The 19,937-nt window shown below is 40.9% G+C and overlaps 1 protein-coding gene across 2 annotated transcripts in view; it reads left to right on the plus strand.

Moving 5' to 3' along the window:
- SNTB1 (syntrophin beta 1) overlaps window positions 1-19,937 on the plus strand; it is a 240,795-nt gene that overhangs the window by 121,640 nt on the left and 99,218 nt on the right. For both annotated transcript variants that reach the window (XM_082364344.1, XM_082364345.1), the window contains one exon: window positions 17,887-18,094. In XM_082364344.1, the coding sequence (XP_082220470.1) occupies window positions 17,887-18,094 (208 nt within the window). The remainder of the gene's footprint in view (window positions 1-17,886; window positions 18,095-19,937) is intronic.

The raw sequence follows: 19,937 nt of genomic DNA on the forward strand, positions 1-19,937 counted from the left end.
GCAAAAATTTATACAGACACTTCACCATAGAAGATAGATGGATAGGAAATAAGCACATAAAAAGATGTTCTACATCATTAGTCATTACAGACATGCAAATTAAAACCACAAATGAAATAACACTACACACATTAATCTGGCTAAAATTGAAAAGACTGATCATATCAAGTGTTGACAAGGGTTTGAAAGAATTGGAACCTCCATACACTGCTGATTGGAAATGAAAAATTGTTACAAGCACTTTGATATGCAGTTTGTCAATTCCTTAAAATGTTAAACACACCTCTATCATATGAACCAGCAATATCACTCCTAGCTGTTTACCCAAGAGAAATGAAAGCATGTGTCCATAAAAAAACACAGTTGTTCATAGCAGCATTATTTGTAATAACCAAAAACTACAAACAACCCACATGTCCATCAAAAGGTGGTGGATAAACAAACAGTGGTACATTCATACAATGGATTACTGCTTGGCAATAAAAGGGAATGAACTATTGGCACATGCTACAACATTGTATGAATCTCAAAATAATTGTGCTGTATAGAAGAAGTCAGATAAAAAGGAATATATACTGTATGATTCCATTTATTAAAAGCCTAGATAATGCAAACTAAGCTATAGTAAGAGAAATGGAGGGAAGAAGAGTCATGGGGGGTATACATGTGTCTAAATCTTGTACACTTAAAATTATGTGCAGTTTATTGTATGTCAGTTATAACTCAATAACGCTGTTTAAAAATAAATGCAGTTATAGAAAGGGTTTCCAATGACCTGGACTATTTGCTGTTTGTGAATATCCTCAGCTTCTGTGCCTCTCTGTCCCTGGTCGTGGTCCCCCCCATCCTGCAGACTGGAATGCCCTCCATCCGTTCTCCACCTGTCAAAATCCACTTACTCCATAAGCCCCATCTCAGATGCCTTTGTCTTCCAGAAGTATTTCCTGATCCTTGCAATCTAGCAGCTTTCCTTGGATAACCTATGCTTCTTTTATGGCATACCTGTTCTGCCATATGCTCTGCCACCCCCCTCACTAGGCTGTAAATGGACTACATCCAACTTATCTTTGTATCCCACCACGCCCCACCATGCCTAGCAGACTTCTGTATCCATGTATGGGTATTTTTGAATTCAATATTTGGTGGACCCATTTCTCCAAAGATACAAGTATTAATTAATTCATAAATCAAATGGTCAGAATAGAATGCTCTTCCACTCTGCTGTAGTTTAACCTTTAGTATCTAAATTGTTCTCTCCTCTGCATTTCTACTGCTGGTACCCCCATAACTGCAGAGATGTCCTAGCAGGTCTCTCTCCCCTCCAATCCCATCTCCCCAGCATGATCTCCCTAAGATACACCTTGGTCATGTCACTTGCTGAAATGAAATTCTGTCAGTGGGTCCCCTTCAGCCTCTCTCCCCTGTTTTGTCCCTTCACGTCCTTGCCCACCTTTCCCCTACACTTCGTCTAAGCCAAGACCCACACAGAGTTTCCATAATGTGCAGTGTGGATTTCCTCTACTGTCCTTTGCTCAGGCTGCCCCTCTCCTTGGGATACTCTTCCCTGGGCTACGAATCCTTCCTCTTGGTTTAGCCAGCTTATCCTCTTCCTTCAAACGTAAGCTTTAGGATCATCACTGTATTTGTTGTAACTCAGCCCCGTCCTCTTTGTGGATGAGGAAAGTGAGCTACAGAGAGGTCTAGTTCTTTACTCCAGGCTGTTCAGCTTCATAGTCAGCACATGGACCAAGGCCAACTGACTCCATCAACGGTATTCTAACCAGTGTGTTACGTGGCCCTTCCTGGAGGGCAGTCATTGAGTTCTTTTTTTTTTTTTTTTTTTTTTTATTTATTTATTTATTTTGGCTGTGTTGGGTCTTCTTTGCTGTGCGCGGGCTTTCTCTAGCTGCGGCCAGCGAGGGCTACTCTTTGTTGCGATGCACGGGCTTCTCATTGCGGTGGCTTCTCTTGCTGCAGAGCACAGGCTCTAGGTGCGTGGGCTTCAGTAGTTGCAGCACGCATCCTCAGTAGTTGTGGCGCACGGGCTTAGTTGCTCCCCGGCATGTGGGATCTTCCCGGGCCAGGGATTGAACCCGTGTCCCCCGCATTGGCAGGCGGATTCTTAACCACTGTGCCGCCAGGGAAGCCCAGTCACTGAGTTCTTTGTCTGCCACTACCCACTCCCCCCTCACCTTTCAGTCCCTGCAGACAATAAGCTCCTCGAAAGCCATGGCCATATTGTCACACTCAGTGTCCCGAGCACCTAGCAGACGACCTGGCAGAGAGCAGACCTTCAATAAATCTTTTTGAATGAATGATTCAAGCATGATTAAGGTTATATGTACTTGCCCCAGCCTCAGATCTGTCTTCTTTTGGTTTCTTTTTTTGGAGGAAGTATATCGAAGTCTTGGTAAAAGCAGTCTGGGCTAATTGATAAGCAGTCCTCATGCAGATTGCGCGAGGGTACAAAGCTGTATCTAAAGTTTAATCAATTGCCTTGAACATCTGGAGGGAGCAAATGTTTGGAATGCCATGAGGCAGAGGTAGGTCTCTCTGGCAGCAGCCATAGAAGTCACTGCATTCTTTTCTCCCCTCCAAGGCCTGCCCCCTCCCACCGTCACCCACCCCAGTCCCCGGCACCTCCCCTACCCCATGCACTCCCGTGCCAAGAAGTAGAGAGCTTTGAGTTAATTCCTTCACGTGTAACAATTTTCCAGTTCCACTATTTTAACATATATTTTCTTTAAAAAAAAAAAAGCTAATGAAGTCAAAACAAAATCAAACAAATCTAACCCACAGCCTTGCTGCTTCACAGAGAAACTGACTCTTCTTTCCAACTTGTTTCACACCTTGGCATTTACTATAAGAACGAGGAAGATTGAATTTCATGTAGCGTGACCTTTTGAAACTCGGGATGATCATTTGCATTATTCTGATTTTCACCGTCTCTTGCAACCAGTACAGAATTGCATGACAATTTAAAACTTGTCTAGATAGTTCAGATATAGATTTTTTTAAATAGCAATTTTGTGGGTAGCTGATTTATTTGTTCATGCTTGTTTAAATCCTTCATGTAATGAAAATGATTATTGCTATCTACAAAAGAGGTGAAAGTGTCTTTGAGCAAAGGCTTCACAGAGAAAATAATTATGAAGCTGTCATTTCCATAAATACCTTGACAGTGAAATATCTGCAAAATACTATAGCGAGTGTTTCAAACACAGAAAGAGCTACTAGCCTCAAATTCAGGACCAACCCTCTGGAAAATGGTAGAGAAAGTTGTTTGGCTCCAGCACACCATGAGTTCTCCATTCTTTCCCTATTCTCTGAACTTGGAACTTAACATGGTTGTTAAGAAGTTGGATTCTAGGGACTTCCCTGGTGGCACAGTGGTTAAGTACCCACCTGCCAATGCAGGGGACACAGGTTCGAGCCCTGGTCCGGGAAGATCCCACATGCTACAGAGCAACTAAGCCCGTGCGCCACAACTACTGAAGCCCGTGTGCCTAGAGCCCGTGCTCCGCAGAAAGAGAAGCCACCGCAATGATAAGCCCGTGCACCGCAACAGAGAGTAGCCCCCGCTCGCCGTAACTAGAGAAAGCCCGCGTGCAGCGATGAAGACCCAACGTGGCCAAAAATAAATAAATTTATTAAAAAAAAAGAAGTTGGATTTGAGGCTCAGTAATATTGATACTACTGCCTGTAAGTGTGACCTTGGCTAAATCACTTCTCCTATTCCAGAAGTTAGGGTTTTGTTGGGTTTTTTTATCTTTAAAATGAGTGGTTGGCTTAAATGACCTCTCACTTCCTTCTGGATTGCTAATTCTGTCTTTGATCACTCATTAATTCATACATTAAACTACGATAATTTTGGTTTCTGCTTTTCTTTATCTTTATCTAGTTCTCATGCTAACGAAAATCGCCAATGGTCTTTTCCACTTCCTGAATCCAAATTTCCTGGCAGCTCTAGTCCTTTCAGGTGGTAGAACTTCTTCAGATTTTTCTTGTCCCATCCAATTTATGTCTCCTCTTCGCCATTCTCTCAGGGCCCTCTTCTCTGCTGGCTGGTGGCTTTTAATAATCTTTGTTGAAGGGTTCACGTCTGTTAATGGTTTAAGGTGCTGCCTTCCGTAGCTAACACATCTTTATTTATATAGGGGCCATAGACATACAGTAGTGCTTTTGCCCTTATATTCTCCCCTTTTCTTCTCCTCCCTCCTTGAAAGACTTAGTCAGAATTAAAACTAAATGGATGAGCGATATTTTGGTGCTGGTGAAGTACTGTTCTCTATGTAAGCAGCTGCCAATTTCACATGGTTAATTATTGCTTAAGTAATTTATAGAGAATTTAACAAAAGATTCTCTGCTCCTTGAACAGATACAACTTCTTCTCTTGTGTTAGGAATTTCTCATGATATTTGAAAACTTAAGAAAGTGTGTGTGCTTGTCCAAGATTGCTAGACAGTAATCTTAGTGATTACAGGAACCATATCTGTGTTGAGTTGCCCTTCTCCTCATGTGCCTAATGCCATGTCTAGTAGGTACCAGACACTCAAAAACTAATTGATAAGGTAATAAATGAAAAAGGCATCTCACAATTTTGAAAATGAGGCAGACCAATAAGTCTTACTTTTTCACATGAAACTCTGACATAGAAGAGTTAGATGACATCCACTTCTATTCTTATCTCTCAGAGGTAAGCACTTTGAATTAGTATTCCTAGTTGCTTCAATTCTGTGTCATCATTTTACCCTGTTTTACACATTTGCAAGGCTGCCTGCTTTTACATCTAATCTGGGTAAGTCTCACAAGATCACAAATTGATTATTTTAGCCCAAGAAAATCATGTATGGCAAATTGTGTGATAAACATTATAATATGAAATAAAATACAATAAATATTTCTGAGCTGAATGCTATTGCACTTCACCCATGTAAACTAGCCTTCTCTCAGGACATTAAAACATGTTTGACTTTATTTAATGTACCAAGCTTATGACTTAGAACTGAAGACACTTTGTACCATAGAATTAAATTCCATTCTTCAAGAGTAAAAAGGTTAATTTCTAGTAAGGGAAAAAATAAAAATGTCAGTGGAGGCAGTTATAGAACTTTATCTAGAAAGGGAGTTACCATAGAGATGAGACAATCTTTTACTAGTAGACAGAACCATCCATTCACTTAGCCCAGCCAATACTTATGGAATACCCTCCTCCATGTGCCAGACAGTGGGGGTGAAATGAAGATAATTTTGCTATATGTCATACCCTCAAGAAATTTATAGTCTGGTGGGGGAGATAAACTATAAAAGGATAAATCTTGAAAGAAATTATCAGGTGACTAAAAATGAGAACTCTCTCCAAGGGTAGGGCAATAAGGAGCTACATGTCAGAGCTACATGTCAAAATGCTTTCTAGATATTTCTAGAAATATCAGACAGACAGCATGAGTACTGTCAATCCTCACTGCCATGCCAATGGCAGACAGCAATATACGATTATGCTACTTTACCTCATTGAGCCTAGAATGAAACCTCAGGCTCCTTCAGAAGACATCATTTCAGGCAACCACTACTTTTTAATCAAAGTTGACCTAGACAGTAGAACTTATATCCCACCTTAGATATTGCTCCAGCTCCACTATGAAAATTTGGTAACTTACAGTCTGGCTAGCTTTTCTGAAAGGGAGATAATATTGATAACACTTGGAGACTGAATGAGTACCAGGAAAAAAAAGACAGGAGGCATCAAGGATGATTGGGGCATCCAACCTGGATTATTGGGAGGATGCTGATACTGTGAAGACAAAATAACCACAGAATCCTCTCGGAGAGTAGCTGGCATGTGTATATTCTACAAGTAAGAAGTTATTACAAGACACCTAAACGAAGATGGAGCATTTATAATGTTTCTTGTCAAATCTGGACTTTATTTTTTTTTTGTCTTGGTGATTGGCACCGTCCTCCATTCAGTTGTGTAAGCCAGAAAACTAGGCATCCTAGACTCCTCCCTTTTCCTCACTCCTCATAGCTAATCCATCATGAAGTCCTATCAGTTTTGTTTTCTAATGTTACATTAGAAAATTCTAATGTACATTTCTTTTTTTTTTTTTTTAATTTATTTATTTATTTATTTTTGGCTGTGTTGGGTCCTCGTTTCTGTGCGAGGGCTTTCTCCAGTTGCGGCGAGCAGGGGCCACTCTTCATCGCAGTGCGTGGGCCTCTCACTATCGCGGCCTCTCTTGTTGCGGAGCACAGGCTCCAGACGCGCAGGCTCAGCAGTTGTGGCTCACGGGCCCAGTTGCTCTGCGGTATGTGGGATCTTCCCAGACCGGGGCTCAAACCCGTGTCCCCTGCATTGGCAGGCAGATTCTCAACCACTGCGCCATCAGGGAAGCCCCCTAATGTATATTTCTAATCCATGTACTTCATATGATTTCCACCACTAGATATTGCACGGGACATACTTACAGTAAAAAATTATTCATTGTTTATCTGAAAATCAAATTTAACCGGGCATCTTATATTGTTATATGTGAAATCTGGCAACCCTAGCCCAAATAGTCTAATTCAAAAGAAGCAGAAATAGGTCTTTAGACTTCAAATGCTATGCTCTGGATTGAACCATGGGGTGGATTGTTTATTTTGTCAGTGTATGGTACTAAGATTCTAGAGACAAACGTATATTTATTTGACCTGCATTGCACCTTGTATATTTACATGGCTTTAAAAAAAGAAAAATCCAGTTGAGTAAGGTCAAACCACAGAATATTTTGTGAGGTACAGCTCAAGTGTGGAGTAGAAGAACAAAATGTTTTCTCTAGTTTGACATTAGCTGACTCCCCTTCCAGAACTTTGATAATGATATCGCTCCCATAGGAGAGGCCAAAGTGCTGAAATTCTTCACATATTTTGTAAATTTATGTATTAGTGAAACCCTGAAACCTAGCCAACGTGAGAGATATTGTCAGGTTCCCTCAGAGCTGAGCAGAATACTGTATCATGCATGACCTGTTTTTGAAATGGGGTTTTGTGAAAAAACAGCAGAACACCCTTTTCTGGCTTCTTTCCCATTAACTGCTCACACTTGACACATTCCTTAGATGATCTCATCAGCTCCCATCATGGCAACCATATTCCCAAATCTCCATTCTTAGCTGGAGAGTGTAGTTTTAAGCAACAGAATCAACTCTGGCGGAGGATATTAGGGTGCTTGCATATCTCCCGGAGTTCAGATAGCCAGGCTAGGAAGTTCAACATCCAACCACATGGTGAAGGCTGTTCTAGAAGAAATGCCACCGTTGCCATCGCTTAACAACCATCCACAGCCCACACAACTGCCTCAGCTTGCACCTGTCTCAGCTGGCACTGGCCGAGCTCTACCACTGCCACCATTAAGAGCGGGGCGCCTCCACCACTGTACGTGCCAAAGGACGGATCCTGTGCTCACCTACTTTCTCACATTGCCTCCTTCAGAATTGCCATTTTGAGTGAGTGGCTCGGTGCCCTAGTGGCGAGGAAGGCTGAGAACTGGAATTCTGGCTTCTACTTTGGGGAAGCTCAACTCAGAGTTTGGAAAACTTTCCAAATACACAGGAAGGGTGTTCAAAAGATACTGAGCAAAGCGTGAGAATTCTTCTCTACTCTTTTAAGCAACAGACCGTGCTTTACAAACATCCTACTAAATGGAACATAATGACTAAGACACAAGCCTTGCAGTTAGGTGAACTTGGGCTCCAGTTCTAGCTTTACCTCTTACTAACTGGAAGATTGGACAAGCCTAGCCCCTCTGAGGCACCATCTTCTCATCTGTGATGTAGACACATTAATACCATTCCCCTCATAGGACGGTGATAAGGATAAAAGGAGAAAAGTGAACTCGTTTGGTGGTGGAGTTTACATCCCCACAGGACAAATACTCATCCTCATTTTGAATATTATTACTGCCATATTTTACCTCTTTCTTTAGTGTTGTCTCTTTCACAGAAGACTATTTTTTTTCTAGTGGATTGTTTCACTAACGACATATTGCAGAAGGTATGCAAGCATTCATTTTCTTCAACTTTTTTTCTAGTCTTTTTTTTTCTGATTACATTGCAAAAAGATTTTAGAAATTGTAGAAAAGCAGAAAAGTAGAAATAAAAATGCCTCGGAATTCCACTATCTAGGGGTAGCCACTGTTAAAGGTCTGCCATGTATTTGTCTGTCGGGAAATTTTTTATCAACCGCCAGAGTCACAGATTTGTGGAACAGTAAACAGCCACGTGGTTTGCGTTCCCCTTGATTCGCAGTGGTTCTGCAAGCCCACAGGCCACATCCTCCTCACCACCTTCATCTGTGTTTTCTCCAGCCTCACATCGGAGGGGAAAGGTCACTTGAAACCTTCGTTGCCAGGTTGCAAGTTATGTTTTATTTATTAATATTGTGTTAGGAGGCTTCAGTTTTGTGTGTCAGCCTTGTGTTTCTGAACAGGGGAAGTAGAGGATGCTGGGAAATATTATCTGGCTCCGTGAGAGCCTTTGAGAGAGTGAGAGGGGAAGAAAATGACTCTTTTAGTGTGAGGTTTGCCAAATGGTCTCTGAGAAGCTGTGATATCATTCACAGGCCTTGCCAAGCTGCATGGAAATGGCTCATCTTGGCAGACATCTAGAGTGAGCATATAATTCCTCGGGGTTGGTATGGGCCTTTATCAGAAATAGTTCCATAGGCAGTATTTACATAACTGTGGTGGAGTGTGAGAATAAACACAGCTGTGGCATTGCCCTAAATATTTCTATTCAGCAGGGAGTTAAAAGGGAACTTTATCGCTGAACTACAGATAAACACAATTCATCAAGCAGTGGTCATTTCAACTGGGGAACAAAACAGGAGTTAGAAAAGACTGGCCTGCTGAAAATAGCTCCAATCAGCCAGCCTGACTTTATTGCTCCTTCCCTCCCTCCTCCTCCCCCAGTTCCAGAAATGTAGGAATCATCAGCTCTCAAAGAAGTTGTCTAGATTTTTTTTTTTTTTACACCAAGGAGGAAGTGGAAGGCCCTCAGTCTGTTTACTGCGTGTAGACCTACTGTGAGCCAGCATGCTTCCGGGTGCTTTATCTATGCCTCTCATTTTAGAAGGCTTCCCTTTTTTTTCGGGTTATAGAATTGAATGTGAGTAGGAGTAAGATTATTTTGCCAAGGAGAAGATTTTTTAATACCAACATGTGTTGGAATGGAAGCAGGATTGCCACAGCTTTAAGTGGTCTGCATCTTACAAGTTCCTTTAAGCATTCACATATACATAGGGTGCTGGTGATATTCTATTTCTTGTTCTGGTAGTGGTTAAATGGGTGTTTGCTTTGTAATAAAACACTGAGCTATACAAAATAAAACCACGGTAAAATACCGTGTTTTAACTGAACAGAGGATAGCAGCTGATTTTTCCAAGCTTCTCTATAATAATTTCATTTTCAATTTCTTAAATTTCAAAACATTATTCGTTTACAAGGAGATGTGCATGTATGTAAATGTAAGTAGCAGGTAGCAAGTAAATAACATAAACATAAATAGTAATAGAAACCCAGGAAAAATTAACTTTAAATATTTTATGAAGACCATCTTGAAGGCAGGAAGAAAAAGTAGTTAAGGACTCTTCTGTCATGAAAAATCTGTCTTGGCTTTAAGCATCCGTATATTTTAAACATTAGTGCAGTCCCAGTTCAGTTATGCACAGGAAGATAGTTCCATGGTTTATTAGTTTTCTAGGACTGCCGTAACAAAATGAGCACAAACTGAAAGCTTAAAACAAAAGAATTTTATATATTCTCTCTCAGTTTTGGAGGCCAGAAGTGTGAAATCAAGGAACTGGCAGGGTTGGTTCCTTCCCGAGGCTGTGAGGGAGAAACCATTCCAGGCCATCCTTGGCATTCCTTGGCCTTGCGATGCTTCATTCCAACCTCTGCTTGCATCATCACCAGGCCTTCTTCTCTGTGTCTCTGTGTGTCTTTTCTGTCTCTTATACTGACACTCTCATAGGATTTAGGACCCATCCTAATCCAGTGGGTAGATTAATAAAATAAGCATCTCATTATCATCCTTACTTTCATTACTTCTGCAAAGATTCTATTTTCAAATCAGTCACATTTGAGTTTCTGGATAGGCATGAATTGGGGGAGATGCTATTCAACCATCTATACATGGTGAGCTTCTTGGGGGCAGGGACCATGCATTCTACTTGTCTCTGCAGCACCCAACACACGTGTGAGTGTCTGGAAGACTCACAAATACTCACAGCATACTTTTTGTGTGCATGTGTAAAGAAATCACTGCATGTTCTCAACTTCATTTTGTAACCCAAGAGATTTACTGGGATTTTCTGTTTTAATAGGCATGACTGTCTCTTTACTAATAGTGTAGCTAAGAGAGAGCTAACTTGCTTATATGTGCCCATGGGTCCAGATAATATAGAAGCATTGCATCCACTAATATAGTTTCTTTTTCCAGTAAGTGAGCCAACAATACAGTCTTAAAATGCCAAAAGCTTAAATGACAACTACTAACATTAGGATTTACCAGTCACGAAGCACATTCACAGTTATTATCTCATTTGGCTCCTTAGTAATAACCCCATGAAGGTTATTATTGTCACTTTCGTTATAATCATTATTATCACTTTCATCATCATCATCATCATCCCTGTTTTATAGGAATAAAGAAACTCAAGGCTCATAGAAACTGTGACCTATTTGTGATCTGTGTATGATTCAGGACTTGTAGTTGTGTTTGAAAATTACACAACTCAAACTGGCTTCTGCAAAAGGGGAACATGGAAGAAAATACAAGGATATGCTGAGTGTCAGGTACTGCTGGATCCAGGTCTCTCATCTTTCAGCTCTGCTTTCCTCGGTATTGGCTTCATCTGCAGGCAGACCACCCCTCTTGATGGCCAGATGGCCATCAGCAGATCCATGATTGTAACTGTTCCCTCTGTATATATGATGAGAGAAAAACATCATCTTAACAATGACTCCTGAAGAAATCCTGGGCCTGGATCTCCTTGGCCAAACTGCATCACACCTACAACCTTTAACCCATCAAGCCCCCAAATCACATAGACTGAGAATGGAGGTAAAGCCTGTTACCAGAAAAGGGGGGCGTAGAAACTGAGCAGACAGAACCACAGATGTCCATAAGGAAGCATAGTTTATAAATGACAGAGCTTGGGCTTTGGGACAATGTTGTTTTAACCAACAGGCCAGTCCTGCTCCTCCCCCTCCCCTCCCCTCCCCCTCCCCCTCCTCCTCCCCCTCCTCCTCTATTCCTGTTCAAATGCAGTGAATACACAGTGGGTACACATGGAACAAAATTCAGAAAATACAGAGTTATACAGTGAAAGTTTCCCTTCTTAAGCGAGTGGGTTTGCTGATTCATTTTGGTTCTAACATTCTGCAAGGATTGATTGTGTTCTCAGTTGCTTGTTGGCATTTGTATTCAGGCAGGCCAATAAGACAATTTTTATAATGTGGCTGTGTTTTTATGTGGCTTGCAAACATATTTTGGTACTATCTCTATTGTGAAGATATGGCTTCGATTACAGAAATTGGCTTTGGGGGACTATTGTACCTCTTCTATTATTAAATGTGTGTATGTTTATCTCTCCATATGTAAAATCTAGCATAGAATTATTTTTTTTGAAATAAAATTTTTTTTTAATTTTTAAAAAAGGAAAGTTTCCCTTCTTATCTTGTCCTGTCACTCAATTTCCCTCCTAACTGAACCTACCTGTACACCTCTCCAGGCATAGTCTCCACATTTACAAACATTTACATGGATCATTTTTACGTTAATGATATGATACTGCTCTCACTGTCTGCCCTGTGCATTTTTCACTTCCATTGTAGCAGGCATTTTTTGGTTCTCTGACTCTCATGACTTCAGCCACCCAACCACAGTGCCATTTTTACACACCACTTAGTTATTTTTCCACCCCCGAGTTTTTCTTATTTTCCTTTTCTTTCTCCCCCACCCCAGCCACCTCCCCTCTTCCTACTTTATTTCCTCATCTTTATCTCTCCTTTACAAATGGATGAGGTAATTATTGGAGTTGAAAGTGCCTTTTTAAAGAATGAGTTACCTGAAATATTTGACCCTACAAAATGGTTCTTTTGGGGTAGGTTGTCAGCAAAATACTTCAGTAAGATGAAACCATTCCACATCTCTTTTCACTCCCAGAGTCACTGGTTAGCTCAGGCAGTTCAGAAAGCAAAAGGACTTCAACAGATAGTTGTAGCTCTAGTTATGGCTAAAACTCAACATAAACCTCATCAAGTCCTTTTAGGTGGAATAAATTAGGTAGATGGGATAAGGGATAATGTAGAATCAGGTTTGCCCCAAATCTTCCAGTATCTCTCAAGAAACTCATGCATCTCTCCCCAAAGTTATTTTTTTCCATCCCAAGATGTTAGAAATAGCCCTTGTATAACTTTTTAGTTTCTCCTGGGGCTTGCATTTTTCAAGTCCAAGTACTCTGAAAAAGAGTCTCAGGGCCCACCCTGGAGGACTCTCCTTGCCTCATGGGACCACTACCATCTTCTGGTACGCAAATTTGGGAAGACTCTTCATTGTAAACCAGAATACAAACCAGAATTGATCAAGATTAGCTTGGCACTGTGATATCCCATGCATACGTTATCTCATTTTTGTCTTTTCAATGATCTTGAGAGGCAAGATTGAGCCATCTTACGGATAAGAAAATTGAAGCTTAGGGAGGTTAAGGAACTTGGCTCACAGCCAACAAGTTTTAAAGTCAGCCTGAACCCCAAAATCTATATGCTTAACAACTACCTCCTGACACATGTGGTTTTCAATTGTTTTCTTTAAAAATGGGCTACTGAAAAAACTACTGCACAGACAGCCCAGGAAGAGGATTTCTTTCTCTCCTTATACTCCAAGACATGCATTGCACCTGGTACATTTACATTTTGGCAAAATAAGATTAAATGACAAATTAAGCCAAAGTGTGTGTGTTTGAGATTTGTGCTAGGTAGTGTGATAAGTAACCATATATATACATAGTCACTCCATGACCTTGACCAGAATCTTGAGTTGCCTCTCGGAAGTTCTGGGGACTTTCGTGCTACCAGCTACTTATTGTCTGCTTTAGCGTGTAGAGTACATTGGTATTAAAAGGAAAGGTTGGTACTCTTCTTCCTCCTTCCCCTTTGGGTTTAGGGAGAAGTGAATGTGAATCACTGAATTCTTTCATTTATTCATTGCACAAATAATTGACATCATTTCTGTGCCAGACGAGCCAACAATTCTTCACCCACTATCATTTTTTGGTGATTTCGTGCTGCTCCCATATGCTGTTAGTGAAAGGCTCTTTCTCATCCCCCTGTTGACACTGACCCCTGTCTTGAGTCACATTCTGTCTCTTTATAGAATCTATAAAGCTGACAAAGCTGCAGCTTTGTCAGAAAGAATGGTCTTCTTCCTCTTCACTCAAATCTGTAAGCCCTTCCTAGGCTGTTGATTCACAACCCCAAACACTTGCCCTTTACATTCAGGACAGACTCTCCAGAACCTTACTTCATCCAAGGCCGCTCTGTGGTGGTTTTAAGATATGTCCCCAAATTCTTTAATTCTCTTCCCTTTACGAAGTGAAGCCTAACTCTTCCTTGTGAGTGTGCATTGGACTTAGTGCCTTACTTCCAACACAAAGAATGAATCAGACATATATACACTAATATGTATAAAATAGATAACTAATAAGAACCTGCTGTATAAAAATAAATAAATAAAATAAAATTCAAATCAAAAATTAAAAAAAAGAATGAATGAATCAGAACTGATGGTATATGACTTTGGAGACCAGGTGATAAAAGGAATAGTAGTTTCTTCTTGCTCTCTGGGGGAAACCAGCTACCATGTCATGAAGACACTCAAGCAACTTTTGTGAGATAACAAAAGTGTGGAGTTTTTTTTTTTTAAGTTTTTTTTTTTTTTGATGTGGACTATTTTTTAAAGTCTTTTATTGAATTTGTTATAGTATTGCTTCTGTTTTATGTTTTGGTTTTTTGGCCCCAAGGCATGTGGGATCTTAGCTCCCAGACCAGGGATGAAACCCACACTCCCTGCATTGGAAGGCGAAGTCTTAACCACTAGACTGCCAGGGAAGTCCCAAAAGTTTGGAGTCTTAAGCCACTTAATTCTGGGGGAATTTGTTACTCAGCAGTGGATTACTAATACACTTTCCAAGAACCCTCTGTTGTGTTGCCCTTCTGGTGACAATCCCCTACGGGCATAGCTCTTTGGGGGGTGGTTTGAGCTTGAGCTCGGAAAGGCCTGCCATGATCCTTAATCTATATAATTGTGGAACATGTAAAGCATTTACCCAGGCCTCAACCTCTAGAAATTCTTAATAGGTCTGGGATGGGGTCCAAACATCTGTATTTAATGAAATGATTAAAAAAAAAAAAAAAACTACTCAGGGGTTCCTGAAGAATACTTTTGATGGAGAACTTCTGCTGCTTTCTTTTTTTGACTATAAAAAGCCACAAGCCTCTCTATTCTGTGTCCTCTCTGTTCCTTCTTTGAGACTGATGGGGCGGGGTGAGGTCAATTCACTTTTCAGCATGTTCACCTCAGCTACTGGGGACCCTGGCAAACAACCAAGCTCAATGCTTTTTTCTTATGAACCCTTCTCAAACTTAAATTGCGTCAGATTTACCTGGAGGGGGATCTCCCAGAACTCCTAATTCAGTGGGTCCAGGTACGAGTTGAGAATTTATATTTCTAATAAGTTCCCAGATGATTCTGCTGCTGCTGGTCTGTGGTCACACTTTGAGAACCACCACTAAAAAGGCATAGGACCTGGTATTTAAACTTTGCCTCAAAAACAGTCCAAAATCCTCCCTGTAGTGCAGGCAACAGCAATAGCAAATGAAAACAGACAAACAAAACCTCACCCATTTTGCCTGAAACAAGTCATCCATGGTGACAGAAATTCTGCTAGTGGTTATTTGAGGGGAAAATAACTGGAAAGGGAGTGTGAGGTGACTTCTGGGATGCTTGTAATATTCTGTTTCTTCATCTGAGTGGTGGTTACAGGAATGTGCTCCCTTTGTGAAAATACATTTACAATCTGTGCACTTTTCTATCTATGTGCTATGCTTTAAAAGCTTACTTAAAAATTAATAGTAATGATAAATGCTGTAAAAATCTGGGGAAAATGGGCCTCCTCTTCACTAGCCTGGACCTCTGTTTACAGGCCAGCTTTCCTCTGGTTATGCTGGCAACCCAACAAAGAAATTATTCTTTCTTTCTTTTTTGCTGGCGTCATTTTTGTATGCGTGTGTGTGTGTGTATGTGTGATACCTGGCTAGTGGCTGCTTCCCAAACTGTCATTAAGAAAAAAAAAAATCCAGGTCTTCAAAGGAAAATATTCTAAGAGAAATATTTGCATGTTTTAAATTCCTAGAATGATGGATATTGATAGAATGATTTGAAAAGCAAGTTGAGCTCTCAGTAATGTTTTTGGAGAATCCTAGTTTGTGTTTGGCTACTCAACTTGACTGAGGAGTAAGAACTTTGGGAGGGGAGGAAAACTCACCCTAGATTGACCACCCATTTCTTTGAAAAGTGCCTAAGAGGCATGAGAGTATTTTCTTCTGGGTAAGAACACACGTCACCTAAAAAATTCCCTGTTTCATCACATAAAACCTTTGAAGTCTTAGCGAGAAGACTTGTTTTGCAAATTTGTTACCGAAAAACACCCGCTAATTATTGCTAAAACTCCCCTAGAGATATTCTCCTTTTTAAATCATTCTTTTTCTATCATTTAAGTTTATGGGTAGAAAAGGTTTACTCACTCTAAAATGTTGGTTTCAAATGTAAATGAGGCCAGGTTACATTGGGACTTCTAACTTTCTGGTGATCTGCAAAATTGTTATTTTAAATTGAGGAGCTAAGTAGGACACTATTGGGCATATTTGTTGGTGATGATGCCTTGAGACAGCTGTAGAAGACAATGGATGCTCCCTTATTGGATGTCATCCAGCCTAAAGGAGAGGCATTGTAATTCAATATTTAAATTCATGGTCTTTTGAGCCTCAGCATCATGGGTTGAATCCCAGTATCACCAGCTTTGTGGCCTTGAGTCAGTTCTTTCTCTGTCCCTCCAAACTTTAGTTGTTTTTTTTTTTTTTTATCCTGTTAAATGAGGTAAATAATATCAGTCATAGGGATATTACAAAAATTATAAAAAATAATATAAAAGGGTTTAAATTTTTGCCTGACACATAGTAAATACTCAATTAATGTTAGCATAATTATTGAGGTTACATGGATCATTTCATTTAGTTTTGAATTTCCCAATCCCTGTATCTTTCTAATGCAAACATGAGTGAAGAAATGTTATTTATTTGCATGTATACATACATGAATGAATAAATAAAATGTATGCTTTTCTCTCTGCAATAAAAATTATCTGTCTAAAAATTATAGATGTGGAGAACAGGTTAATGGTTGCCAGGGACTTGGGATGGTGGAGGGGAGGGCAGCGCTTGTGACTGTAAGGGGTGACTGGGGGAAGAGCTTTGTGGTGATGGAGTGGTTCTGTACCTTGGTTGCAGTGGTGGTTACATGAATCTACACATGCTAAAATGGCAGAGAACTATACGCTTGTGTTTTACCAACGTCAGTTTTCTGATTTTGATATCGTATTATAGTTATGTAAAATAGAAACATCGGAGTAAACTGGGTAAAGGGTATACTGAACCTCTCTGTCCTAATTTTGCAATACCATGTAAATCTGTAAGTATTTCAAAACAAAAAGTTAAAAACTAAAAGGATCTGTCTAGAATTTCTGCCTTTTACCATAATTACAGTATGTAGATCTCACTCTGAATCTCAGGTGATCCCGTTGGAGTTCTGGCATAAACTTTGGTATTTGACTTTAAATATAACACTTTGGGGAATTCCCTGGTGGTCCAGTGGTTAGGACTCCGTGCTTCTACTGCCGGGGACCCAGGTTCGATCCGTGGTCGGAGAACTAAGATCCTGCAAGCTGAATAATGCAGCCAAAAAATAAATAAATAAACAACACTTTTAGTGCATCTCTCTCCCCACTGTTACCCCTTCCTCAGCCAACTCACTCCTGCACTACACTTGTCCCAAGTATTAAGTGGTAGGGAAATGAGCCACAGACAGGATTCTTAAAGAATGCAGTTTGGTCGTCTTTGATGCTAATTCACAATTAACCCTAAGCAGTAGGATTAAGCAAGTGGGTAGATATTTCAATCTACTTCCCACCAGCAGCAGCTAGGTTGTGAGTATATTGTTAAAATCCTCTGTGGATTGAGAGGTAAGGTAAATTAATATCAGCTCACAGTTTGGAAGTCTTAATATGATACTACTAAAAAGCCACACAGCTGAGTAACAGTAAAACCAGACATCCTTAATTCAGGTGATTGGATGGTTGGATAGCTAGGCCCCCAGTACCTCGACCAATGCCTGCGCACAGTCAATGTTTGTAGATGAATGAATGAGTGAGTGAATGAATGAAGGATGGGGGCGTTAAGGTAAACCATGGGAAACAAGTTAAAAGTAAGAGTAAAGAATTAGTTCAACTTAGCGGAGAGAGGCAATATAGAGGTAGGAGGTGGGGAAAAAGGTTATTACGGAATTATATGAACTCTCATCTGTGTGAAACTTTTGAAAATTGTAAAGCACTATAAAGAATCTTTTATTCAACTGAAAAATAAATTCAAAAATCTTAATTGAAAAGCTAAAAATTAAAATAAAATGTATAATAGGAAAAGAAAACAAAGAATTAGTTCACCTTTGAGGCCCAGGACTTAGGAAGCATGATCTGCCGGGGAACCTTCCAACTCTTCTCTCTTTGCTTCTCTAGGCAACTTGAAATCCACTCCCCAGATGCTAAGCACACAGTGATCCTGAGGAGCAAGGACTCAGCCACTGCCCAGGCCTGGTTCAGTGCCATCCATTCCAACGTCAGTGACCTGCTGACCAGGGTGATCACCGAGGTCCGAGAGCAGCTGGGGAAGACGGGCATTGCTGGGAGCCGGGAGATCAGGCATCTTGGCTGGCTTGCAGAAAAGGTAAGGAAAACGTTCCCCGCCATCGTAGGCATTTTCCCCAGGCTTTCCCAGCACTTGCTGCAACCACTGAAGTCAGGTACCTCATTCCACAGGCTGATTCTCTCATTGGGATTTCTTGTCTGTCTCCAGCAGATTTTCTGTTGCATTATGCAGGGGCTGTGTCTTCAGCAACCTTGATTCCCCACAGACGGTCCAATATGTGGCAAAATGCAGGTGGTCACTAATTGTCTGTTGCATGGATGAATGAGCAAGTGACCGGACAGTTTGATTCTCATATGTACACAGGAAGGGCAGGGGAAATAACTCAGACTCACAGCACAGCTGTCTCCTTGGGAGGTAAGGAAGTTGAAATTGTTGCTTAAAAGAGGGTTCGTGTGGGTTTTGATGGACCTGCTTGTTAACATAGATGCATTTACAAATAATAACAATGATAATAACAGCAAGGATTTCTTAAGCAACTACTCCGTGCTGACTCTTATATATTATCTTTCAGTTGTATTCTTAAGCCAGCAGGCTCTGAATGTGTCATCATTTATGAGCACCTATTTTGTGCTAGGCACGGTGCGAGGCAGGAGTGGGGAGGGGTGTATAAAGATGAAAAAATGCCTACTGTCTTTCCCCAGGGAGGACAGCTGCTAGGAAAGGACCTAGGGTCATGGTAACACTGTCACTCTGACTTCTTTTCCCAAGTGATGTGATACGTTGAAGATAGTAAAACTCACTGCAGCAATCTCCTAGGAGTTAACCCTCCTCTTGATTTCAAAGGATTGAGCCTTTGCCATTGTCCTTACCTCTGATTGCTGTCCCTTGAACTTGACCTTGAGTGCTCAGGAACACTGGGCTTTGGTGACAGTCTGACCTCCCAGTGACTCACATTCTAATAGGCGGTAAATGGGAATAATGATTGTTGCAATAACAGCTTTCCTGCCAGTGAACCATGTCATCTGAGAAGACCCAGTCCAATGGCACTTGAAAATAATACTTGAACACAGCATTCGGCAGTTTTCCACCATTGTTCTTTGTTCGCATCAGTTCATGCGTGGGTCTCAACCACAAAGTTCAACACAAGGTGGGCTGTTTGGTTTGGTATTGTCCCATCTCTCACAGATTTCAAAGGACTAAAGGGACAGTGCAGGTGGTGGTGGCACCAAGATCATAATAAACAAAAACCGCAGGTAGTCTCTCATGACACCATGCGTGGGGATTCCTGCTGAAAACAACACTGCAAATCTGGATGATAGCATTTTAGAAGTCGTTCTCTAACCCTCTCCACCTTTTACCCTCTCCAAATGTATGTGTTTTTATTAGGAGAAGTCTCATTAGTCAGGGATCTTTCAGTTGCAAGTGACAGAAAGCTCAACTCAGTTTGAACATAAAAGGGGACCTACCACCTCTGATAACTACAGTGTCCAAGGGTAAGCTTCAGGCATGGTGGGATCCAGGGACTCAAATAATAATAATAGACCTGCCTCTCCATCTTTTTGTACCCTGTCCACTTTGTTGGTTTATACCCTAGCAAGCCCCCTTTTCCTTGGCCTAAGAGTTCCAGGCTTGGGGGGGGGGGATGTTTTGATTTGTTTTTGTAGCTGGCTATTTCAGTGAATAGAAACCTCTTTGCTCTCATAGTTGCCACAAAAGTCCTAAGATCAGCCTGATCCAAACCATGTGCCCCGTTTGTTGAAGGGAGGTGGTTCTCCAATGGAAAATTAGGCTGCTGTGCAAGGAAAAGGCTGAATGGGTTCTGGGAAAGCAAAAACAACAGACATTCACTATAGAAGGAAAAGGGGAGGAGTTGATTGGGATGAAAAATGTCCTCACTTGGTTAGGGTCCGGAGTGGACGTG

The sequence above is a fragment of the Balaenoptera borealis genome (genome assembly GCF_965194805.1).
Source record: "Balaenoptera borealis genome assembly, chromosome: 17".
Classification (NCBI taxonomy): Eukaryota; Metazoa; Chordata; class Mammalia; order Artiodactyla; family Balaenopteridae; genus Balaenoptera; species Balaenoptera borealis.